General features: G+C 54.5%; 1 protein-coding gene across 1 annotated transcript; it reads right to left on the bottom strand.

Moving 5' to 3' along the window:
• Positions 1-3,205: 3,205 nt before the first annotated feature.
• Positions 3,206-17,062, bottom strand: MS4A15 (membrane spanning 4-domains A15). The gene is made up of 7 exons (XM_027580582.1): positions 17,009-17,062; positions 10,192-10,430; positions 7,640-7,762; positions 6,523-6,579; positions 4,687-4,779; positions 4,255-4,368; positions 3,206-3,322 (listed from the first exon to the last, which is right to left on the bottom strand). Exons 2-7 carry the CDS (start codon positions 10,414-10,416, stop codon positions 3,206-3,208), a joined length of 729 nt encoding a protein of 242 aa, XP_027436383.1. The 5' UTR covers positions 10,417-10,430; positions 17,009-17,062.
• Positions 17,063-25,318: the final 8,256 nt, after the last annotated feature.

Raw genomic sequence — 25,318 nt, 5'->3', positions numbered from 1 at the left:
AGAAGAATGGTCCCCAGCGATGTGCACTGTCCTGTGGCTTGTAACCTTCCACAGTCAAAGCACTGGGTAGGTGCGATTCAGTGAAGGATCCCGAGAGGGGGCTATTATCCTGGCCTACCCGGTATAATCACAGGGTCCCTCCCCAAGGGGGGCAGGGGGAGCAGAGTCAGCGAGAGTGACCGGAAGGGGCGGGGCTGCTGGCTTGGAGGAGGGAGGACAGGGTCACATGCCAACGCATGCTGCAGTCCCTGCAGGCGGGAAAAGCGAGGAAACAGCTTCTCCCCCGGAGCTTCCACCAGGAACACGGCCCTGCCAATACCTTGATTTTAGGACTTCTGACCTCCAGAACTGTAAAGTGATAAACGTGTTGTTGAAAACACTAAGTTTGTAGTCATTTGTTACCACAGCAACAGGAAACTGAGAGTTCAGTGAGGAAGATGGTCAGGGAAGCAAGCAACTGTGTGGCGGAGAAGAGACATGACCCTGGATAGGGGGGTGTGGGACACAGCCCAGCAGAGGCCACCTCACCAGACAAGGTAGAGAAGGGTGAGGATAGGGAAGGCTTCCTGGAGGAAGCAGCATCTACACTGAGGTCTGAAGGCGGCTGGGAGTTCAGTGGGACAGACAGGAGAATGGGGGGCAGCCAGGGGACTGCACTCCAGGGAGGAGTCCCCAGGCTCAGGACAGCCACGGTTCAAGTGCAGCAGGAGGGTGGGAGGAGACAAGAGAGGCGAGCACGCTCTGTCTCCGGGGCTTTGTCAACTTTGCGGGACCGCTGGACTTTAGCCTCAGGGCAAAGGAGAGCCTCGAGTGGCAGAGCAGTGACACGATGACTTCCATGCCTGCAATAATTCCCTCTGGCTGTTGTCTAGCCTAGAGATGGGCCGGGCCAGCTGACAGATGGGGACACAGGCTAAGTCAGCAGGCTGATGTCACGACACAGGTGAGAAATGACAGTGGTCCAAAAGTGCTGGAGGAGGTTGGAGAGAGTGGATTGAGTTGAGAAGAGCAAGGAGAACCGGCGGGGGTGATTACATGTGAGGCTGGGGGTGGGGGACCGAGAGTGGCCCCCAGCTTCTGCCTGGGCCCTGACGGACACAGGGAACATAGGAGGGAAAATGGCTTGTGCTGGAGCAGAAGATGTAGATTCCTTTTTAGTGGGACATGAGAACAGATGCTGAAGCTGGCTCACAGGAGACATCGGGCGGGGGCGGAGGCAGATTTGGGAGCAGTCAGGGTGGTGACAGATGGCCAGTGTAAGCTCCATGAGAGCAGGGACTTTGGCTCACGGCCAGCGTCCCCAGAGCCTGGACACCCAGCGGACACTCCATAAGCACCTGCTGAAGAGCGTGGAGTGCACAGACAAGTCCAGGGTAGGTGAACTTGAGGGATTGATGGAGCTGTTATTATTCATACAGGGCTTTTTAAAAGCCCATTGATCTTGGTGACGATGAGGTCAAGGGCAGCAGCCTTGGAGAGAGAGATTTTGGCAGAGTGAGCTGGGGGGGAGGAAGCAAACTCCACCAAGAAGAGAAAAGTAAGCCCTGGTGGAAGGGCTTTCCGGGGTCAAGACAGACCTTTTAAGGTGGGAGGGACCGGAACACGCTGCATTTTCACACTCACAAAATTTAATTGGGCAAAACTCTCGGTCAGCTCTGAGTCCTCCAATCTCATCTATTGCTTTTGAGAGTCGAAGCTGGTTGTAACCCCACTCCAACTCTGCACCCGCACAGCCTGGGAACCAGAGCTTCCTTAAAGGGGGCAGATGGCTGAATGGCACTAGCCAACCACCTGCCCTTGGGAAGACCTCACAGAGAGGGCAACATTAAAATAGGGTTTTGAAGGAGGTGCAGGAGTTTGTTAGATGAAGGAGTGGGGGTGCTGAGAAATGCAGCCCTATCCCAGTCTTTGGGATGAAGAAGCAGGAGGAAGGAAGGGAAGGGGTTGGTGGAAAGCACTTGGTTTTGGACCTGGGGAGCTGTGTGGTGAGACGGGGACTCTGACATTGGCTGGAGCTGAGTTCAAATCCCAGCCTCTTATTAGCTTGGTGGCCTTGGGCACTTGATTTGACTTCTTCAAGCTCCCGTGTCCTCAGTTGTAGAATGGGGTTATGGATGCCTGCTTGTTTAGGCTCAGGTGCGGAGAGACCAAGTGCCAGGATCACACCACACAGACCCCAGCTCCCAGAGATGCCCCCTTTCGGTGACAACGGGACCCAGGTCTTCTGATAAATACAGGACAAGCCTTCGAAACCCCCAAGGTTAAAAAGAAAAAGTCATTGCAATGAGACCAGCTCAAACTGTAAGCCACACTGTTTATTTCCCTCTGTGGTGTGGAGGAGACCACCATCCACCGGGACCTCTGACACCGGGTAGAGGTGTCTCCTTTGCCCCAGACACAGCCTGCAGGGGTAACCTGCAGGGGCAGCTCTGCTCCCCAGGCTGGGGGGAGGGTGGGGAGGGGGCCACCATGGCTGTGCACCTGTGGATGCTGACTGGGGTGCCCCGGGCTGGCTTCAGCAGTCCCCTGAAGCCTCCCCAACACTGGCAGGTGGGCAGGGCTGGAGCCAATACCGACTCCATTTTACAGTTAGGGAAAATGAGCTTTTCCAGGGGCATGGGAGGGTATCGCTTGACTTAGAACAGGACTTCGGGGAGCCCTGGGGAGCTGGGCCTTAAATGCCATCTAGTTAGTGCTTGAGTTTCCAGGAAAACCGAGGCCCATGGCACGCAGCAGACGACAAAGCACAGAGCTGGTCCTGGGGCCTGGAGACCCGAGGCCAGGCCACGGCCAGCTGTGTGGCCTCAGCACTTGGACTCAGTACTCTTTTCTGGAGAATTCTGGGCTCCTGAGATTAAAGATCTTCCCAAGGCCTGAGGGCAGACATTGAACCTGTCTGCCAACGAGGCCAGAGTTGCCTCCCCATGAGCAGAGAGAAATGCAGAGCGGCACGTGGGGACATTCCCAGCAGGGTGACAGGGCCCAGGATGCTGAGGGACACACACCCTTGACATCAACTAGCTCTTTTAGGAAAGAAGCCACCGAGGGAGATGTGTGGGACAGATGTCCCCGGGGAACGCTTCACTTGGGTGCCACAATGTGTGAGGATGGGTTGGGATGGGCTGCCCCCAGATTAACGCGGTGGGGGCGGGGAGAGGCTGGGTCCCCAGGGGAAAGCCTGGCTTCCAAGCCCGCGGAGTGACCGCTACTCGGATGACTCCTTGGGCATATATGCCACATTGTCATAGGCGGGGGGCGGAGAGGCTGCGGGGCTGGGGATGTTGAAGTCCGTGCTGACGGCGTTGGGCAGGAAAATCACAGGCTGGAAAGAAAAGAGAACCCTCGACAGTCGTGGAGGGCGCCGGCGCCTCCGGGCGGTGTTGCAACAGTGCCCCCCTGTGGGCATTCTGAGAACAGCGCCCTCGTAATGAATTCCGTCAGTGAACTGGCCGACTCATCTGTTCGACGAATATTTCAAAAATATTTACGGGGGGCCAACTATGACCCAGGTGTTGCGAGTCCAACAGTGAACAAAACAGAGAGAAGTCGCATTTCCCTAGGAGCTAAAGGTCTGGCGTTCTTTCTCCTTGGGCTGCCCCTGCCCCGGCTCCCTCTCGGGGGTTCAAGGATTAAGGCGACCCCTCCGGATTGGTTTCGCTCCCTGGGAGCACGCACTCCTCCGCACAAAGCCTTTCAGTGGCCTCACCTCCAGTTTGCAAAAAGCCACCTCCCGAGCAGCACCCACACCCTACGGCCTGCATTTCCCGCCGGAGGCCGCCTGTACTCTCCCCCAATGCCCTCCTCCGCCTCCTTTCTGTCTTCACTGTCCTCCAGATTTGGGGAAACTAAGCTAATTTCCCCCTGAGTTGTGCTGCCCTCAATGCTGCCCCTGTCTGCTTCAAGGCCTGTGAATTCCTGGAGGGTCCCGCTCATCCGGGTACAGCACCGGCCCGGGTCCCCTGCGCCCCGGCCTCCCCACGCTCTGCATCCAGGCTCACAGAGCAGCTGGCCCCTTGGTGCTGGCGCCCCCCTGTGGCCGCGAGGAGAATAGTTCCATCTTCCGCAAAGACTTCACGGAGTCCCCGATGTACGATGTAGGAGAGTGGCGAGCGCATGGCAGCGCAGTCCCTCGCAATTGCTAGCCCGAGGGAAGAAGCAACAGGCCGGAAGAGGAGCCTTCCAGCCAACAGCCTTCCTCAGAGGCCGCGGTTGGGACCTCCGTGTGGACGTGGGGTGGGGGCGGGCCGTACTCACCGTGTTGGCTTGAGCGCGGGTGGCTTGGGACCCAAAGTGGGTGGCAATTACCGCGATGAAGAACTCGAGGATGGTGAAGATGGTAAGCACGGCCAGATAGCCCCTGCCCACATCCTGGGGACACACCCGCAGTCAAGGCAAGCCCAGCGCTCCAGAGCCCAGGAGGAAAGGGCTGCCGAGGGACAGTAACTGGCCCGAGGTCACACAGCCAGGCGTGGCAGTGCCCGTCCTGTGCCCTCCCCTTCCCTCGACTGGGCTGCCCTCCGTGCCCCCCCACCCCCAGGCCCGCTCTTGGAGTAGGTGAGGGGCCCAATATCCGCATGGGGTCTCTCAGGACCGGCAAGCCCTGGGGCTCCCGCCTCCCCCCACCTCTCGGATGTGGCTCTAACATGCTCTGAGTGTTCCCACTCCTGGGGGCGTCTGACAACACACCCAGTTAGTGACACCAAAATCCATGAGCAGAATGGCTGTCCCCGCAAAGGCTGCAATGGCACTAAGAAGGTTCGTCCCCAGGCTGCTCCGCACCTGCAGGAGGGCGAGAGACAGGAGGGAAAGGAGCGGAGAGAAGAGACCAGGGGGAGACTGCTGAGGTCAGGCAGACCGCCTCCGTGGCCTCTCTGGGCGTGGTCTGCCGCAGGCCCCTGGCCCACCCTTACTGCGCCCACCCCCTGCGCCGAGCACCCTGCAGGTGCAGCTGTCCCAGGGGCTGGAGTCGGGGAGGCCTTCTGCTGTGGACACTGAGGCCCAGCTGGGAGAGGTGATGGGGTCATTGCCGTGAGCTTCCAGGTGGAGATGGGCAGAGCAAGGTGCTGCAGACCCTGGGGGGGCACTGGTCAGGGAACAACGAGAGGCAGGTGCGGAGGGCCCTGAGGTGAAGGCAGGACAGACCCTCACGGGGAGGCCCAGGGCTTCAGGGCAAGGGGATCTCTGGGTTGGCCAGGCGACCACTCAGGGCTCACCCTCCCATCGCCGCCAGAACCTAATGCTCTTTTGATCCAGTAGCGGGAACCTGTGGCTAAATAGCCCTGGCCTTAAATTGGAGACCACTCGTGAGGGGCTGGGACTGCAGGAACTTCTCAAGTTCAAAGATCCCTGACACTTGTTTTTCTTTTCTTTTCTTTTCTCTTTCTTTTTTTTAATGACATTGAGGAAGTCGTGGAGACCAGAGCAACGGAGTACTATTGAGTAGCTGCTGCGGCCAGGCATTGTCCCAGGTGCTGTGAGCTTGGGGACAAGTCAGGTCCCTGCACTCCTGGACTTTATGGCCTGGGGGTCCCTGAGTCCAATCCTGGTTATGATCCATTTCCCACCCAGGGCCCAGCACTGGAGAGCTCCCAACAATGCAAGTAGGACAAGGAATCCCACCTTCCTTTCTCAGTGGTCTCCCTTAAATAGTGTCCCTTAAAACAAATCCCCAAGTGCCCTCCAGGCCCTGACTCCTCTCCCTCCCTTCCCACTCTTGAGCTGTGTCCTCCCTCTCTGCCTCCGTCACCTCTTGTAATCTGCCTTGGCTCTTCTGTCCCCATGCCCAGGCTCTTCTCCGTGTTGCCTTCCTGCCTGGGAGGCTGGTCCCCAGGCTCTTCTGTGACTGTCTCCCTCTGAACAGTGAGCTCAGTGACACCTGTCCCGGGAACTCAAACTGTCCTTGCTGAGCAGAATGACTCTTCCCTTGTGGCACTGTTCATGCTCTGTAACTACTTTGTTACTTGGTTTTGGGTGTCCTACCAGACACCAGAGTGTAAGCTCCAGGAGGGCAGGAACTTGACCTTCACTGCTGTGTTCCCTGAGCCTGGAGCGTGCTGGATGCGCTCCCATTCAAAGCCCCCATTGCCTCCCACCGCCCACAGAGGGGTCCGAGCCTCCACCACGTGGACCCAGTGCACCTCTCCACTTGCCGTGGCAGACCCCTGCCCTGGTCACATGGAGCCGCACAGGGTTTCCGCAGCACCCCTGCTCATGACCCCTCCCCGCCTTCTTGTGCTTGTCCCTCTGTATTTCTAAATCCAAGGCGCAGCTTAGCCATCTCCTCTTCCAAGAGACCTTTTTGAGCTCTCCTTTCTCTGAATGACGGTGAGTGCTTGGTCTGTGGACCCTCACTTTCTGCCCTGTGTGCTAAGTGTATCTTGGTTCCTTCTGTCCCGTCTGGGTGTCCTCCGGCACCTGTCACTCAGCAGGCCCCCAGGAAATGTGTGTTGAATGAGTGAACGGACGGGAGGGGCAGAGTAGGGGGGAATCAGTCGTGGCCCCGAGTTCCCCATTCCGACTTACCAGGCAGCTGGTGTGGCTCTTCTCGGCTGCTACTGAGAGCGACCCAGAGATGACAAACTGTGTGGGGAAGAGGGGACCCTGGTGGGGCTTTGGCAGGGACACTGGGCAGGCGACGCCATGCCTGGGCTCTGTCGGGACCAGGGAGAGGGCAGTAGCCTCTTGGCTGTCACCTCCCCTGCCTCCTGGGATCTCTCTGTAAGGGTGTCCCCTGGTTACTAGGGGGTCCGCCTGGGGAACTGGGGCCATAGCCGGCAAGGTGCACGTGTTCAGTGACATCATTCACATGTCACGCAAATCTGGCTCTCTCTAAAGGGGGAATTGTTACAAAGTGTTAGTCACCATTTGCTGCAGAATCAAGGGTTGGTAACCAGCTCCCACATGCATTAGGCTTTGATGTCCTCAAACTCTGGGGTTGGTAGGGCCAGGACTGTGCTTTTTAGATGAATAAGCTGAGGCTGGAGATTGCCTAACTTGCCTAAGGGACTCCATGGTGACACGCAGTGGCAGTGGGGCTGGGATTCAGACTCCATGGCCTCACTCCCAAGCCTCTGCTCTCCCGGGCCAGCTGGGAGACGCAGGGACAGAGGGGGGCTGTGTGAACCCTGAAGTGCTCTTTGATGTTGGAGATTTACCACTGACCATGTGCTCCCCGATTCTGCTGCCGGGGGGGGGGGGGTTGGTGGTGGGGGGGGCTGACTAGGCTGGCTGCGGTATGGGTAGAGGAATGGACTGGGGGGCTTCAGAGCTGGTCAGACTCCAAGTGGACAGAGTTCTTGGGGGGGCTGGGACCCACAAGGGCAGCTGAAGGATTTCTGCAGGTTGCGGTTTGGATGCAGGGTGAATTTAGTGTCCGGGTAATACAGGTGGTTACTGCCCTTTATCCCTGCCCTCATTCCCTGCATCCCATTCTTTTTGGGAGCCTTCTCTGTGGCAGGCCCTTTGCTGGGAGATTTTCCTAGGCAGGAGTGGTGCCTGGTTTAGGTTTGTGATTAGGGTTTGCAATTAGGAGTTAGATTTAGACTCAGGCCCTTGCCTCGCTCGGGTGACTGTGCCCAAAAGAATGTAGGGGGGCGGGCGCAGAGGGGAGAGGTGAGCCCCAGATGGCCCCGGCACTCACGCAGGCTCCTCCCCAGAAGGGGACGCCGCCTTCGATGAAGAGCATCCCTACGTGACCGCGGCGGACCATGAGCAGCACGCTGCCGAAGCCCAGGTGGATGAGGCCGATGAGGATCTGCACGGTCTGCGGGAACTCGCGCCGCTCAGCCAGGCTGGCGGGCCGGCTCCACACCGCCCCCTGCCGGCCGCAGGGAGAGGGTGGCAGGGCCCTGCGCGCCCCCGCGAACTCCCAGCCCCTCGGAAATAAACTTCGATTCTGCTCTTTGGAGGAGACATCCTCATAGCAACCCCGAAAGACTGTTTTAAGAAGGAAAGCCAGCTCCCACATCCGCGAGACCACCCCCCCTTCCCCCTATTTCCATGTCTCTATGAGTCTGCATCTGCTTTGTGCTCTGACCCATGCTACCTGGTTTTCTTAGCTGTCACTTCAATAACAGAGCAGTCCCTGCACTGGATGCCTCACATTCCACCCTCCCCCCACCCCTGGCCCCCTGAAGCCTGCACTGAATGTCCCCTTGAGCATCTTTCTTAGCTGAGCATCAATCACTGATCCATGCCAGCCAGCTGTGAGCTGGTGCTGCCTCCTGCTGAGCTGGCATCTGGGCTGGATTTTCTTTTAGAGGTGGTTTACCCCACCGATCCTTTCCCAGAAGGAGGATGGTTTTCTCAAGGAAGGGTATATGTGTACTTCTGGTAAGTTCTGGATATGTGTACTTCTGGTAAGTTCTGCCACATGTTTTTCATACGTTTTTGGTAATGACTGAATTCTAGAACCGCGTGGGCACATTAGAGGCCCCCACATTCAACCTCTGCCTAACCCAGGAGCCCTTTCCAGCTCCTGACTTCTTAACAGGCCCCCTCAGCGGGGAGGTGCTCACCACCGCTCAAGCCATGGTGGCCCGTGTCCGGGCAGTTGTGACCGTAAATGGCTGGAATTGTTTTCTTGGGGTCACGTGGAAGATGCATGTCTTTCTAACATGAGTGCCGAGAAACTGGGTATTTATGGGCATGGCCACCTTGAATCTTCTCTCCCGTTCTCTCTTGAGCTGCACGTCTTTCACCTGTCCAGCCACCGGCACGGCTCCCCTCTGCAGGCTCCTCTCCTGCTCCTGGACACCCCCACTGCTGTGGGCCCTGCTCACGGAACACCGACTGCCTCTGCCCGCCTGCCTGTCTACACTGAGCAACATGTCCCTCCTTTAATCCTAACATGATGAAGTAGGTATTATTCTGATTTGGAGACCAGGAAGCCAAGACTGAAGCAGAGATGTTCAGTAACTTGCCCGTGGTTTCCCAGCGATGAAGTGGCAGGCCAGCCATCTCTCGAGATGCTGTTCCTCTACCGGGTGACACCCCCAAACACCTATTTATAGTTTCCTCTTTCTGTGTTTTCCAGCAGTTTAAATGTGTCTTGTCAAATCCCTTTGGAGGTCATGGGTTCCCTGGTCTGCTCTGATGGGGACCGATGACCGCATCTCTGTTCACTGTCTCTAGTCCCTTCATGCACCGTGGACGTGGTGCAGCCTTTAGCGTGGAATCTTGAATTCCAGCATGTTCAAGCCAGAGCTGGATGCTGCAAGCAGTGGGAGTGAGAGTGGAACTGTACAGTCAGGCCCTCCTGGGGTACACGATGCCACTTGGCACCTGTGTGGCCTTGGGCCTGACCAGCCTCTGTTTCCTAATCTGTCCAATGGGAACCGTGGTCCCTGTCTCACAAGGTGGTGATGAGATGGAAGGAGCCAGTGCGTGCACATTCCATGGCGCCGCGCATGTCCCTCTCGGGGGTTCCCAACAGATGACAGCTGTTGTCACCACTCTCATCACCATCACCACCACCACGGCCTCAGCTATGTCTACATCTTCCATTTGGAGGAACTGGGGCCAAGGGACAAACTGAAGACACTATATATGTATGTATGAGGATGAATGTGTCTGTCTACCTGTCTACTTGATATTTTCTTCCCGCCCGGAAACCAGTATCTCAGCCATCTGAGATTGGCGAAGACCTCATGGGACATCTTCCACGGACCCACAGGAGCCGGCCTCTGCCCACCCCTCCAACTTCATCTCACCTCCCTCCTTCCTTTGCTGGTTACATTCCAGCCATGTTAACCTTCCACCTCGTCCTTGGACAAGCCACCCTCACTCCCACCTCAAGGCCTTTGCACTAGCTGTCCCTCCAGCTGCTGAGCCCTCCCCCTATTCTCCATCTACCCCTTGGCTTCAGCATCCAGGTTTTAGCCTAACTGTCCCCTCCCCACGGAGACCTGTCCACCGTTGCTAGTGTCGTCCTTCCCACATCCATCATGTTCCACCTCATTACCCTGTTTGGGCTCATCCCAGCCCTTTGTTTGCCCGCGTGCTCTCCACGGGCCCCACGGGGGATGGGCCCGTATGGTAACACAGCTGAATGCTCAAGGACTCACTAAGCATTTAGGGACCGCCTGCCCCTCTCCGAGGTGTGCGTGAATGCTCCCGTGCTGGGGCACCCCTCCCTGCCCAGCGCTTCTGCACACACGCATGCGTCAGGTGGTCTGGGGAGGCTCCTCTTACCCCTAAAGCTTTGGGCTCTCCGGTCAGGAATGTCTCCATGGGCCGCAGGTCGGGCGGCTGGGTGACCCTTGGCGTCTGCGCCCCCAGCGGCGGCTCCTCGAACTGCAGGACCCCGGGGGGCTGGCACCTGGAGGCAGGCAGGTTGGCCGGAGGTGGGCGGAGGCCAGGGGCGTTGCTGGGCGGGAGGACGACAAACACCCCGTCGCTGGCGGGAGCTGCGGACATGGTGCTCGGAGGGACTGGAAGACAAAGGCTCAGAAGCTGCTTCTGCGGCTTACACATTTGCATGGGGCCTTTCAGTTCATAAACAACAATCCCGTGTAGCCCTGTTCCCTGCAGCCCCTGAGGATGGCACCACAATCTCTGACTGTCGTTGGGGGAGCTTCTCTCCGGGAAGTGAAGGATGTCCTAGATCAAGGGCCTTAGGTGAGGCAAGGCCAAGGCCCGAGTTCCCATCTCTGACCCCGGAAGCCCTGCTCTTAATCTCTGTGCGATATTACACGGAAAGGACCTTCAGGAGGAGCATGTACTTAAACCTCCTCCTTTCTCCAGAGACGGCAGGTGACTCGCCCAAGAACACACAGCTAGTGCGAGGCAGAGCCGAGGCAGCACAACCTGCTGTACCCGTAGGTTGAGACTCAACGTGCCATTTCCTGTCCCTCAGACCAGGCTGAGGAGATGTGTCAGTGATGCCCCTGGGTCGCTTCTGGCCATGGAGGCTTTCTCTTTGGCCACCCAAGCACTTGCTATTAACGCAGCTGAGAAATGCACGGATGATGGGAGCACTGTGTGTGGCTGGCCCGAGCAAGCACTTTGGGGAAAAGCACCCAGCTGTCAGAAGGTGAGCTTACTAGGACACAGAAAAGGGATGACACAATGAACTTAAAAAAGTCAGCCCTCCCATTGGCATTAATGGGTTCAGTGCAGGCTGTGGAGAGGGAAGTCAGCATTTGAATCCTGGCCCCTCTTGCTACCGCGAGACAGGGGACAAGACAGCTACCTCCCCTTGCCTCAGTTTCCTTACTTATGAAGTGGGGATAATGACACTGCTACCAATCTCATAGGGCTTGGCGTGAATTAGATAAAAAATAACGCACACAAACTTGATAAAAACTGTCCTTTAGAGTGTGATTTGTTCTAATGCTACTTGCTTAAAATGTTTTCTTAAAAAGTAATAGGTATAAACCAGTCACGATGAACAGTTCATTTTTTTAGCCGTTTAACAGTGCATTTTCCCCTGTGCTCTGACAGCTATCACACCCTCTTCTCGGCGGGGAGAAGCAGCTTGCAGACCACACAGCAAATTCTCTGTGGGTCTGCAAAGGCTCTCAGCTGATGAGGATTCGAGCCCCCCCGTTCTGGGGCGATGGTGCTCGCAACACGTGTATCTTCTGGGGAGCCCCGTGAGCCACTTATTTGTGCAGTGTCTGACCTACATCGATGGACAGAGTGTTGGACTTGCTGCAAAGAAAACAGAGCCAAGAGCACCCACAGGCTATTACACAAGTTTTCCGTGACTGGAGGCACAGCCGAGGACTCAGCTGTGGGAACACAGGGTAGAAATCGGCTGGCGTTTAGGGGGTGACAGAAGGCATCTGTCATTTTGAAGGGCTTCCTAACCTGGCCCCCCACAGCCTGGGAGGAGTGACGACAGGCCGTGCGGAGGATGAGTCTGCGCTCGGATTATGCTCGGACTGCCCCATAAAGTGTCCACTCTGCTGGGGCTCTCCTTCCTAGCAACTCACACTGAAATGATTATTCCTAGACATGAAAACTGCTTGGAACAGGACTGGCAAACTTATTTACTTATTTTATGGATGAGACGAGCGAGGCTCTGAGCAGCAGAGGGATTGCTGGGGGTGACTCGGCTGCGAGTTGGTGGAGCCAGGGTTCAAGTCCAAGTTAGCCCATCTCCAAAGCCTGCCTGTGCCCCCTGTTGCCGCCCCAGGGGCTGCTATTTGCCCATCGCTCCAGCTCCTTCATCCTGGGTGCCTTAACGTTTGAGGTGGCCACGTGACTTGTTTTTGCTAAATAAATGGGATTGGAAGGAAATACACAGCTTCTGGGTGGAGGCGTTTAGTTGTCCGAGAACCCAGACGCCGCAGGGCTCGTTTTCTCTTTGTCACAGTGACTCACAGTGTTCTGGACGGAGGCTGCTCCATCCGCCTGGGTCCCTGGGTGAGGACGATGGGGAGGAGAGCTCCCAGGGCGCATGGACACGAGGAGATAAACCTTCACTGTGTTAAGTCACGGAGCTGTTTGTGACAGCAGCATAACCCAGCTGCTCCTGACCGGGACACTCTCCCAAAATGAATGTAAATGGGGGTTGGACACAGCGTCCGTGTCCTCGGGGAACCTAGAGGCTAATAGGAGGAGCAAGAGTAGTTTGCCCTTCAGTTCAACAGACGATTCTTGAGCATCTATGATGAGCACCAAGTACAGGAGCTGAGAATACCGAGGTGAATTAGGACCGATGTCCTGCCCTCCCCGCACCTCGCGAGGGGGAGCAGGGTCAGCCAGTGCCGGGAGAGTCTGTGGAGCGAGGGGGAACGGATTCCACCCCGACTGCAGAAGCCAGGGGCGTTCCCAAGGAGGACATGGACCTAAGACAGGGCCCCTCGGAGGGGCTGCTTCTCTGCTGTCACCTCCCTCACCCCAGGCCAGCTGCTGTTCTTTTTCTTCGCTTCGGTCCCCTTCTCTTCTCCACACTTCGGCCTCCCCCGCCCTGCCAGACACATTTGGGAAGCGGACACTGAGGACGCTGCCAATGGCGGCCTGGTCTGAGAGCCCAAGGAAATGGGAGAGGGGGAGGGAGTGAGACAGCAGGAAGATGGGGAGTCTGGGCGGAGGAGAAATCCCCGCCCACAGGTCCTTGCCGAGTGGGGTGTGAACCCCGCACACGGAGCTCTCTTCTTGCTCCAAGGGAGACACAGCCCTGGGCTATTAGCTGTACTTGCAGATGAGGAAATGGAGCTTCAGAGAGGGTGAGGGTGTCTCCCACAGTCACACAGCACCTCAGTGGAAGAACTGGGCTGGGTCCTGGACTCCGGCTGACTTTAAGGACCTCACTCACTCCTGGGTTTGAACCCTGCCTTCGTTGGAGGGCAGGGGCCGGCGCTTGTGCCCCACTCCTGGGACTAAGGATGCGGAAACGCTCAGAGTCCACAGAACAGCATCTTAGAATCAAACAAGTGAACCATTCTGCTGACTTTCCACCTCCTCAAGGAGGTTCATTTAAAGAGATCTCCTGTGTCCTCACTGGCATCCAGAAAGCATATGTAACAACTGAGAGGAAAGAGGCCCAACATTTTAGAGTAAAAGGACAAAGGATTTCAATGCAACCAGTGCAACTTGGTGAAAACCTCACTGCTTTGCCTGTAGAGTTGTCAGTTCGCAGGGGATGGCTGAAAACTGCCCGACACCCAGGGCGGGTTGTGGCGAGTTGCTGAGCCTTCCCTGGGGTCCGTCCTGGGTGCAGAGCGGCCCTGGAAGGGAGCAGTTGGAATTAGCAACATCTCTCCTGGGCAGGAGGTGAGAACACTTGGACGCCAAGACCTCGCCCTCCTCCCGAGAGGAGAAAACACCTATAAAAATAGGCTCTCTGCTGCTAAGGCGGGCTGGGTAGCAGCCCCGAGCACGGAAGTGTGACATAGTTCCTGAGACTCACAATCTCCCCTCTCCACACACCCCTGCAGGCAAGACAGCACCTCAGCACCCTCGGGACGGGGACCACCCCTCTGTCACATTCTGGGGGCCATCTGGCCCATGCTGCCGGCTCTGTGACACTTAGCAGAACTCTTTTTTTCCTTACCAACCAATCAGCCAGCTCACCCTAAACACTAACGCATGTGAGCCAGGGTCAGGCAGGTGGAAAAGAGGGGGAGTCATGGCCCCCTGCCTCCAAGAGTTTACAGGGCACCCACCAGCGGAATAGCTGCCTGTGACAGACGCAGAAGGCTGCAGACACCAACGAGAGGCATGTTATGAATGGCTGACTGAGCAGGGGTGGTGCTGACTCCTCATATGCACAACCCTTTACAGTTTGTAAAGAACTGTCATCTGTATAGGAACCATGGACCCTAATAACAGCCCTGTGAGGTAGGTGTTATTCAGCCCATTTTGCAGACCAGTAAAGTGAGGGTCCGAAGTAGCAGTGTGGAATCCTAAAATGTGTACAGAACCACAAAAGACCCCAAATAGCCAAAGCAATTTGGAAAAAGAAGAACAAAGCTGGCGGCATCACAATTCCGGACTTCCAGCCCTATTACAAAGCTGTCGTCATCAAGACAGTATGGTACTGGCACAAAAACAGACACCTAGATCAATGGAACAGAATCGAGAGCCCAGAAATGGACCCTCAACTCTATGGTCAACTAATCTTCGACAAAGCAGGAAAGAATGTCCAGTGGGAAAAGACAGTCTCTTCAACAAATGGTATTAGGAAAATTGGACAGCCACATGCGGGAGAATGAAACTGGACCACTTTCTTACACCACACACACAAATAAATTCAAAATGGATGAACGACCTAAATGTGAGATATCAAACGATCAAAATCCTAGGCGAGAACACAGACAGAAACCCCTTTGACCCTGGCAGCAGCAACTTCTTTTTAGACACGTTGCCAGAGGCAAGAGAAACAAAAGCAAAATGAACTATTTGGACTTCATCAAGATAAAAAGCTTCTGCACAGCAAAGGAAACAATCAACAAAACTAAAAGGCAGCCTATGGAATAGGAGAAGATATTTGCAAACAACATATCTGATAAAGGGTTAGTGTCCAAAATCTATAAAGAACTTATCAAACTCAACACCTAAAAAAGAAATAATCCAGTTAAGAAATGGGCAGAAGACATGAATAGACATTTCTCCAGAGAAGACATAGAGATGGCTAACAGACATATGAGAAGATGCTTAACATCACTCATCTGCAGGGTTGGGAGTAGAGATTGGGAGAGGATTTGGGAGAGGACATTTAGAGTGATCTGGGCACTGTGTGTGTAAGGGAGGTGGCACATTGCTGTTTGCGAGACAAGATGGAGAGCTGGCTTCAGGGAGGCTTGGAGAGACTGTTAGGCATCCCCTGCATTTTGGACCCAAGGCTGGAGCTGTGGGGGTTTCCCAGGAGATGGGGGTGTCTCCACAGATCTGGTAAAACCCCTCTGCAGAGAGCGGGTCTGAACATTGGCAGCCTCAAGGAGGGTGAAGCCAGCTTACTGGAGCGGCGTTCAGGTGCCTGTCTTCCTGGCCCATCTCCTTCCCATTAACCAGAAACCACAGTTACCCAGCTGGGGGGAGGCTGGAGGAGGGGAAGCTGGTGGGACAAGCAGGGGAGGCCCACCAAGTCCCCTTGTTCCCTGCCACGTGCTGGTCTGAGGACCAATGTCCCGAAATCTAGTGACATGACACAGGATTGGCCACTCGGGTGAGCAAATTGGGGCTGCTCGTCTCACCTGAGAGCAGCCAGGAAAGCCGTGGGACTGCCCCGATTCCCAGACGGCCTCAGCGAGCCCCAGGGCACTGACTGCACCGGCTTCCCTGGGCTGACCCGAGGTCCCCCGGTCTTCGATTGCACTAACTCATGGACCTCATGCTGGGCTGAGCCCCCCAGGCTTGTCCTGTGAGCATCTCAGGGCATCCTCTTAATTCACAAGGAGCCGGAAGCAGTTTTGCTCATTCACAGTTGGAACGGTGTGGGGAGGTGTTACCAGCTGGAGGAGAGAGGCTCTAAGGATAAAATGTGCAGGATCATATCGGGGGTTGGGGGGGGGCTCCTGCACAACTGGGAGGAGGCAGCTTTGCTTAGTGGTTAAGATCATAGGTGTCAGAGTTAGCCTGGGAAGAATGCATCCAACCACTCTATGAGCTTAATCTGCTGCATGACCTTGGGGGCAAGTTGTTTAACTTCTCTGGGTCTCAGTTTCCCCATCCGTCAAATGGGTGGCTCTGCAGTTGGTGGCAAGTGAGGTGCTGTAGGCTTTCAGGGATGCCCCGTCCACTTCCCCTGTCTACCAGCCATGCTTCCTGACCTGGCCACTGTTGACCAGGCAGGAATGTGCTCCTTCTAAGTCTCACCCTGTGACATTGGGCTGCCAGGGGGCTGTCCAGGCTCCTCCAATCCCAGCCCTCCAGGGCAGCTCAGACCTGCCCGCCCTGGCCGGCAAAGGATGCCGGCAGATGCACAACACATGATGGAGGGGGGCAGGCCCCCCCTCCCTGCTCCCTACACCTTCCTGACTGCCCCACGCCCTCCGCAGTGTTCCACTCTGCTCAGCTGCCCACACCTCCCTGAAGGTCCGTGAGCTGGGGCAGCCCCTTCCCCTTGCTGGGCCTCCCTTTCCTCATCTAGGAATGGGGACCCGGACAACGTTTGTCCCTCAGCCCCCTTCCGGCTCCGTACCCCGCATGCCTGTCTCTTTCCCTTGGAGAAGCAAAAGGATAGGGTGCCTACATCTGGGTTGGAATCACCTTCCTCTGCCCCACGTGGGGTCAGAAAGGAAGACTCCATTTCCCTGGGAGGATGATATCCTCCGCAAAGGGCCCTAGGGCCTCTAGGGGGTACCCGAGTCATCGCAGACTGGCTTTGAGGAGAGGAGACAGACGCCCCTCCTTCCCCCACCAGTGGTGGGTCCTGAGCCGGCAGGTGCCTCTCAGTGGGAGGCCCTGGGAGCTGTCCTCCCCACCCCTAGTGCCAGGCGGGCTAAGACCCCCGGGTCACAGCATTCCTGGCCCAGTGGTCTCCAGCCCTGCTGGATCCAATGCCCCTGCCCCCTTTCCCAGCGTGCCCCAGCGACCTGGAAGGGCGGTGGGTACTCACCGGGCTGCCTCCGCCGCTGTGCCCGCGCCGCGCACTCTGCTCGCCCGCAGCTGCCTCTCCTGAGTTCACACATATTCATGTGAGAGCCTTCCTATTCGCGTGGGGCTTGGAAATCCGCTCTGCGGCGAGCTGCCGCCTCTGGGAAGTTCGCAAGCCCCTCCTGGCTCTGAGGCCTCCACCCACCTGGCCCGGCTGAGGGGCTGAGGCAGCTGCTGGTGGGAGAGCATTGAATTTCTTCCTTCAGCATCCAGAAGGGGAAACCGAGGCCCAGAGAAGCAGGTGGCCTGCTGGGGTCCCCCAGTTAGCACCAGAGCTGCGAGTGGGATCCACATTGGCCTTCACCTTCCTGCGGCCGAGGAGGGACCCTCCGACGGTAACCAGGAGGCTGCCCGACTTCCTCCCACTGAACTTGTGCCACCTTAGAGAAGAGGGGCCCGGTGCACAGCGTGTGTGAGCGTAGGAGTGAGTGTGTGTGCAGGTGTGGGCATGCGGGTGTGAGCGTGAGGCCCTGAGAGTGATGGCATCTCAGTGAGAGAAGAGTGGGTGTGTGTGAGGGTACGCGTGTGGGAGGATGTCAGAAGCATGCATGCGAACGTGTCTGGATGTGTGAGTGTGAGCATGTGGGGCACGCGTGAGCGTATGTGTGTGGCTGTCAGTGCGTGGGATGTGTGCATGTGGGTGGGCACCTGTGACTGTATTCGAATGTGGGTGTGCGTGTGTGAACGTGTAGTGTGTCCATGGGTGTGTGTGAGCACACGTGTGTGTTAGAGTGTGTGTACACAGAGAGTGGTAGTCGAGTAGCACACGCACAGAGTTCGTGCCTCCGTTTCTGGATTCAGGTTGGCACCACTATCGCCCCAGAGGCCTCCGCAAAGGCAGGAAGACGACACGGGACTCGTGGGCTCAGGCTGGTGCGGGACGTGGCTGGAGGGGCCTAGCGGGGGCCGGCTGTCTCCTAAACCAGGGACGGAACAGAGCGGCAGGTTGACTGAACAATGGCCCCCGTTCTCTACCCCTTCACGTATCCACAGCGATTCTAGAACCGGGGTCTGCTTCCCCAGGCCCTTGAGTCTGGGCTGCCTGGGGACGTCCTTTGCCAGCACAATCAGGCAGAAGCAACCTTGTGCCCGGTCTGACCTGAGGCCTCAGGAGGCTTGGCTGCTGCTGTTCTGTCCTGGAAATCAGCAGTGGCCACAGAACATGTCCAGGCTAGGCTGCCAGAGGACCGGACACGTGGCGCAAAGCCAAGTCAGTCCTGTTGGCCCCATCATGGGCCCACGCGCGTGGGACACGGTGTCGCCCAGGTGGGCAGGGCCATGTCGCTGACCCTCCGCTGAGGGCAAACGCACGCGGGAGTGCTGCCAAGCCCAGATCCGGTCAAGAGAACCGCCCCGCGACCCACGGACCCGCGAGCGAGAGCCCATGGCTTCTTGCGGTCTGCCCTGAGGTTGCAGTGCTGTTTGTCACACTGTTGTGAGGGCAGCAGACTGAAGCCATCCGTGTCTTTATGGTGGCCTCTTCCTGTCTCACATCAGCGGCCAGAGGCCAGGGGCCAAACAAGCTGACCCTCGGAGAACGAGAAACAGCAGGGAAAATGCAAAGTCCAGACTGAGCCGGTACGAAGCCCCAGGCAGTCCTTTCCCACGGCTCCCTGCTGTCGCCCCCGCTGCTGACCTGCTTCCTTTCATGACTGGGCCGCTGTGGACAGAGCGCAGTGATTCCTGTCTTTGCTTTTCCTTTCTCGAATGCTTGCTTCTCTCCTGTTAGTTGCCAGTTTTTAGAATAGTGGGTGTGGCTTTTGGTTTCCAGTTTTTATTTATTTAATTTTTTAAAAGATTTTTAAAATTTATTTGGCAGAGAAAGAGAGAGAAAGCACAAGCAGGGGGAGCAGCAGAGGTAGAGGGAGAAGCAGGCTCCCCACGGAGCAGGGAGCCGGATGCAGGGCTCCATCCCAGGACCCTGGGATCATGACCTGAGCCGAAGGCAGATGCTTAACCGACTGAGCCACCCAGGCGCCCCAAGGTGACCGGTTTTTAAAAATAATCATGATGAAGCCACGAGTTTCAGCTCAGTGTGGGCACTGTTTTGTGATTCTGATTGCTTGTCCTTGTTCTTGATGAGCAAATTGTGCCTTTCTTGGCCGGTGGGAGCCCCTTCAAACCGGCCCCGGCCTCCTTGGGAGCTGAGCCCTGTGGCCGCTGGAGGTTTCCTCTTTCTGGCACAACGTGTTTCTACACTTAGTCTGTTCTCCAAGGAGCCCTGCTTCTTTTTCGCAGGAAATGTTTAGAGACTACAATCTGGGCATCAGGGGTATCCATCAAGCCGAGTGGTTATTGTTTCTAGTGTGTTTTCAGTGGAAAGAGCTGTTTTTTTCTTGTTAGAGGGAGAAAAATAAAATACGCTTTTGTGTTTCTAATTCAAAATGTGTTTAATATTAGAAGACAGGCTCCTTTCGAGTATTTATGCTTTCCCACTGTTTAACCCTGTTTTTGGGGGTGTATAGTTGTATGTAATTGGATCACATGTGTGGATTCCTGTCCCTATCACCACGATCAGGACACAGAGCTGTCCCATTGCCATGAAGAAGCTCCCGCATGTTGCTCCTTAGTTTTGTCACTTCCAGAAAATGTCATAAAAATGGACTCCTACAGGATGCATCCCTTTGGATGGGCTTTTTCCACTCATGATATGCTTTTGAGACCCAAGTTGTGCGTGTCCGTGGCTCGCTCCTTTTCCTTGCTGAGAGGTATTCTACCAGATGGATGTGCCCACAGAACCTCCAGTGTTCTTCCAATGAAGCACATTTGCATCGTTTCCAGTTTTTGGTTCTTCCAAATAGAGCTGCCATGAACATTTGTGTACAGGTTTTAGCGTGAAAAGAAATCTCATGTTCTCTAGGATAAATACCCAGGAGAGAGACTGCTGAGTCACAGAGTAAGCGTCCGTGTAACTTTGTAATAATCGAACAGATGGTTTTCCATGGCATGGCATTTCCAGTTGCCCGGGACCTACATCCTGCACCAGCACACCCATCCCTGTGCTGTGTTCTGTAGCGGAGGGTGGGCGTAGTCTTTGATGGTGAATGACTTCTGGCAGCCTTTGGACAGGCCCTGGGGGGAGTCCTTCAGAGAGTTTTATTGGCCTCTTACCTGGGCAAAGTCCAATCTTGTTGCTCCTGCCTTCATGGCCCTGGCATCTGTCCTATCTCTTTCTACTGACTCCTGGGTGCTGATTTAAATTTATGAGACATAAAAAGTATACTTGAGGGCGCCTGGGTGGCTCAGTTGGTTAAACGTCTGCCTTCGGCTCAGGTCATGGTCCCAGGGTCCTGAGATGGAGCCCCTCATTGGGCTCTCTGCTCTGCAGGGAGACTGCTTCTCCCTCTCCCTCTGCTGGTCCCTCTGCTTGTTCTTTCTCTCTCTGACAAATAAATAAATAAAATCTTTTTAAAAAAATGTACTTAACAAGGCAAGAAACAACAAATGTTGGCGAGCATGCAGAGAAAGGGGAACCCTCTTACACTGTTGGTGGGAATGCAAGCTGGGGCAGCCACTCTGGAAAGCAGTATGGAGGTTCCTCAAAAAGTTGAAAATAGAGCTACCCTATGACCCAGCAATTGCACTCCTGGGTATTTACCCCAAAGATACAGATGTAGTGAAAAGAAGGGGCACCTGCATCCCAATGTTCATAGCAGCGATGTCCACAATAGCAAACTGTGGAAAGAGCCGAGATGCCCTTCAACAGATGAATGGATAAGGAAGATGTGGTTCATATATACAACGGAATATTACTCAGCCATCAGAAAGGAGGAATACCCAACATTTGTATGGACATGGATGGGACTGGAGGGGATTATGCTGAGTGAAGTAAGTCAAGCAGAGAAAGCCAATTATCATACGGTTTCACTCATATGTGGAACATAAGCAATAGCACGGAGGACCACAGGGGGAGGGAGGGAAAACTGAAGCGGGGGAGATCAGAGAGGGAGACAAGCCATGAGAGACTCTTGAAAACAATCTGAGGGTTTCAGAGGGGAGGGGGGTGGGGGGATGGTAGTCCGGTGTTGGGTATTAAGGAGGCACGTGTTGTAATGAGCTTTGGATGCTATACGCAAACAGTGAATCGTGGATCACTACATCAAAAACTAATGATGCACTGTATGGTGACTAACATAACATAATAATAATAAAAAGGTGTACTTGACAGTAGCATCACTTGGGTGGGAAGTGGGGGGAAGAGGAAGCCAAAGGGAATGTGAGGGACTTGGGCTGATGGGAGGCTTTGGCAGGAAATAGATAGGCTGGGACTGAGTCTTATCCAGCACTCTGGACTCATCTCCAAAGGGGAGAGTCACCCTTTTATCTTCTAGATGATAACTTGGGGAGTGTCTTATCTGAATTTCAACTTAGACATAGTTCATTCTTTTGCAGAGTTTCTCAGTAGTGTTGTCTAAGGATGGCGTGGGCTATCTCTGGAGACACCAGCAAAACATACACCACTATATGTGGTGCTCAAAATGAGAAGGAAAACTCATTTGAGAAGATTCTGTGGAGCAGCCTCAAACTTGACTGAGCATCAGAATCACCTGGCAGGCTTGCTAAAACACAGATTGATTGACCCCACCCTCAGAGTTCCTAATTAAGCAGGTCTGGGGGTAGGGCCAAGAGGCTCCCAGGTGATGCCGGTGATATACATATAGGGGCAATGATAGAGGATATTCAATATCAAATAGAGGTTATCTTTAAGTTCTTGGCCACCTCTGGAATGGTATGCTCCTATAAACTTTTGAGGACAATATTACTGAAATTTGGGTTTTCTTCTGAAACTTCTTCCTACACCAGCCTTCCCCATTCCAGTAAACGGCTGTTCACCCAGTTACTTAAGGAAGAAACCTTGACATTGCCCTCAACTTCCCCCTCTTCTTCCACCCATCCCACACAGTCCATGAACTCTAGAGATCTCCCCGCCAAGCCATGTCCCAAACCCACTTCTTTGTCTCCACTATCAACTACCTAGTCCAGGCATTCAGTGGATTGTTAATGGGAACCTATCTCCCCATGCACTTCCTCTAACTGTGGTCATGTGCTTACAGCTCCCATCTTAATTGATTTCACCGGGACAGTCTGATTACCAAGGGCAAGAGAAGATAAGTGGGTCATAGCCAATTCTTTCCCACCGTGAGCGAATAGCTTGGAGCACCATGATTCTGGTACACAAAGGACAAAAACTGTATCATCGTCATCATCTATCCTTAGGGTCAGCACACTTGTCTGCAAAGGACCAGACAGTAAATATTTTAGGCTTTGCAGGCTGTATGGTCTGTCATGCTATTGAACCCTGCTGTTGTAGCACAGAAGCAACCAGCAAACAAATGGGCCTGGCTGTGTTCCAATAAGACTTTATTGACAAAAACAAGTGGTGGGCCAGATATGGCTCGCCCACAGGCCTTAGTTTGCCAGCTCCTGTCCTGGACTGTCACTAAATCTCCTCTGGGACCCCCTGCTTCCTGCCTTCACCCTTCTCCTATCCCTTCCCTACAAAGCAGGCAGAATGATCTTTCAAACTGTAAACCGGATTACATGACTCTCCTGCATAAAGTCACCCAATGGCTCTAAAATGGCTTTTAGCCCTAGAATAAAATCCAATGCCCTCTGTGGCCCCTGCCTGCTTTTCCAGCCCCTTCTTGAGACATTCCCCATCTCCTTCACTAGATTCCAGCTGCACTAGCTTTCTTTCCAGTTTCCTGGACACTCCAAGCTCTTTCCTGCAAGCATGGCTTTGCACGGCTTCTTCTCTCTGCCTGGATTGGTTTTTACTTCACTTTCTGTACGGCTAGTTATTCTTATTCTTCACATCTCCTCTTTAGAGGGGTCTTCCGTTCAGAAACTCTGCCCTCTTCCCCTTCCCCAGTAATGTCTAGACAAACACCATGTTTGTTTCCCCATCACTTTCATCACTTAACCGATCATGTGACTTGCCTGTCACGCACTCAGGCGTGTACTCTCCAGGAGGGCAGGAACTACATCTGCTCCGTTCACCACTGTGCATCAGCACCTGGCATACAGTAGGTACGTCCTGTTACTGGAGGATTGAGTGAGTGGGATGTAAGGGATTCATTCCTGGAAGCAAGAGGATACTTCTCATACTAGGAAGTGTTCGGTAACACTGCTATGTGCTAAGTCTTATCCTGAGACTGGCAAGAGAGCTAGGAGCTGTTGAAGATGTTGTGTCTGTACCCAGGAAGACTGACTCCATATGAATGGTGTAAACTGTGGGCAGTAAGAGTCCTGGGAAGGAAAAGTCAGGGAAATATGGGCTATAGCATGACACTGGGGCTGGGGTCCTGGGAACAGGTCTTTCCTTGACACGAGGACACACCTACTGATGTTGTAATTGCACCTTCCAAAGACTGAGTATACCTCCCCAGTGGAATGTCCCGAAGTTCTTAGGGTGTTTGGCAGGAGCTATAAATGTTCCAAGTGTGAAGTCGCTACTGGGACACATAGCCACACTTCTATTGTCTTTTTTCAACGATAACACAAAAATCAGATTTTTTTTTTTGTCAGGATAAAAAAAAAAAACCCTCAAGGTTAAACCCTGAACATCATCACTGCCGGGTCACATTGTACACTTCCCTCTTGCTCCCACCACAGGCCTGCTTTTCCTTGGATGCTTCTGGCCATGGGAACCTAAGACAGCTTCCCTGTGGAAGTGGATATTGAATTTGCCGATGGAGGAGATGGGGGCAGGCATATCAACTAGGAAATAGAACGACCTTTTTCATCAGAAATCCCCAACTGGGGAATGATGAGCCCTGGGACTCAAGGCCTGACTGAAAAACAGTATAAACACTTTATAGTGCTTTCATGCACTGATTAGCACATTTGAATCCCCATCTCCCTTGAGATTTGAATCTCAGGTTCCCAGGAGACGAGCTTGAGAAAAGGGGCCAAGGGCAGTGCCATATTGGAGAGCAATGCTCAAGGCCCAAGGATAGAGAGAGGAGCTCACATAGGCGAATGAAAAGGGCATCTGGAGAAGCTGGTGCAGAACTAGCCTAGTGTTTTAAGGAGAGGGTGGTTTGTTGGGTTAAATCCTACAGAGGTCAAGTGAGATAAATGTGGAAACAGAGCTACTGGAGGTTACTGGTGAATTTGGGGACAGCAAAATCGTCACTGGATGGGGAGTTGGGGGAGAAAGCCAGAAGTGTGGTGGCAACTCAGGAGGCAGAGACAGTGTCTCTGACTGTAATCACCCTATTTTTCTATGATGTGTCCCTGCTTCTGCAAGGAGCCTTGGATAGGCCATATGGAGTTTTGGTTCTCATCCTGCTTGTGCTCCTGGCTGGGCTGATGGTGTTAAATTTCCAAGGTCTCTTCCAGTGTCTATGCTCCACTGTTCTGGGGAGGCTGGGAGTGAACGGAGTTGTGCAGATGAACATCTTGTGGAATGGTGCAGAGCAAGGACAAACTTTGCTGTCCACAGGAGGCAGTGTGCTGTCACTTCAGGATGGTGAAGGGGCCATCTGGAATGAACGGTCTAGCACCCAGGACTAATAGGGCAGGTGGTAGGATAGGAAAGGTACTCTATTCCACCAAGCCCCAGAGTGATTTCAGGTAGCAGGACAGGTGGCAGGTGGCAAGGGCCACCTATCCAGAGAAGCACCAGGTGTACAAGAAGATATGCTCTCCAAGACAACCTGCACTGTAGGAGGTGAGACTCATCAGGAGTGTCTGAGTTAACTCACAGGTCAGACAAGTCAGGAAGGAGACTGAGAACCAAGTGGGAGATCATAGTCGAGGGTTTCAGTTCTGTGGAGTGAGAAGGTGTGGAATCAGATGGGGCGGTGAGAGGCAGCAGTAAGGAAGGGGGCAGAAAGAAGGCCAGACTTGCTCTGCCCATCCAGACCTCCAAGAGTGGTCCAACCAGGCCAGTCCCTTTTGGGCAGTCCAATGTACTAACGTCTCAGCTTACAGAACAGATGGATGAAGGGCTGGTCTAAAACTGGGATATTACACGCCCCATATTACATTTTTATTGTCCATGATTTCCTAAGACCTCTTCAGTTCTAGCAAATGAAAACCCACCTGCGGTCTTGGAACCTCAGTCATTCCTGACCAGCTGATGGGCATCCATAGGATTCCTGGTCAAAGAAGACACAGATGGAGGAGATGGAACTCTATTTTTTTTTTCAAGATTTTATTTATTTATTTGACAGAGAGAGACACAGCAAGAGAGGGAACACAAGCAGGGGGAGTGAGAGAGGGAGAAGGAGACCTCCTGCAGAGCAGGGAGCCTGATGTGGGACTT

This window comes from Zalophus californianus, chromosome 11 (genome assembly GCF_009762305.2).
Source record: "Zalophus californianus isolate mZalCal1 chromosome 11, mZalCal1.pri.v2, whole genome shotgun sequence".
NCBI classification, from domain to species: Eukaryota; Metazoa; Chordata; class Mammalia; order Carnivora; family Otariidae; genus Zalophus; species Zalophus californianus.
This window is presented reverse-complemented; position numbering and strand designations above follow the sequence as displayed.

What these genes read in the sequence shown, in the direction of transcription:
- MS4A15 (XM_027580582.1), bottom strand. Translation starts at nt 10,416, where the DNA reads ATGTCCGCAGCTCCCGCCAGCGACGGGGTGTTTGTCGTCCTCCCGCCC. An exon ending in GAGAGCCCAAAGCTTTAGGG is followed by an intron (nt 7,763 to 10,191) that starts GTAAGAGGAGCC and finishes GAGTTCCCGCAG; the next exon opens with ACCGTGCAGATCCTCATCGG. An exon ending in CCTTCTGGGGAGGAGCCTGC is followed by an intron (nt 6,580 to 7,639) that starts GTGAGTGCCGGG and finishes TTCCCCACACAG; the next exon opens with TTTGTCATCTCTGGGTCGCT.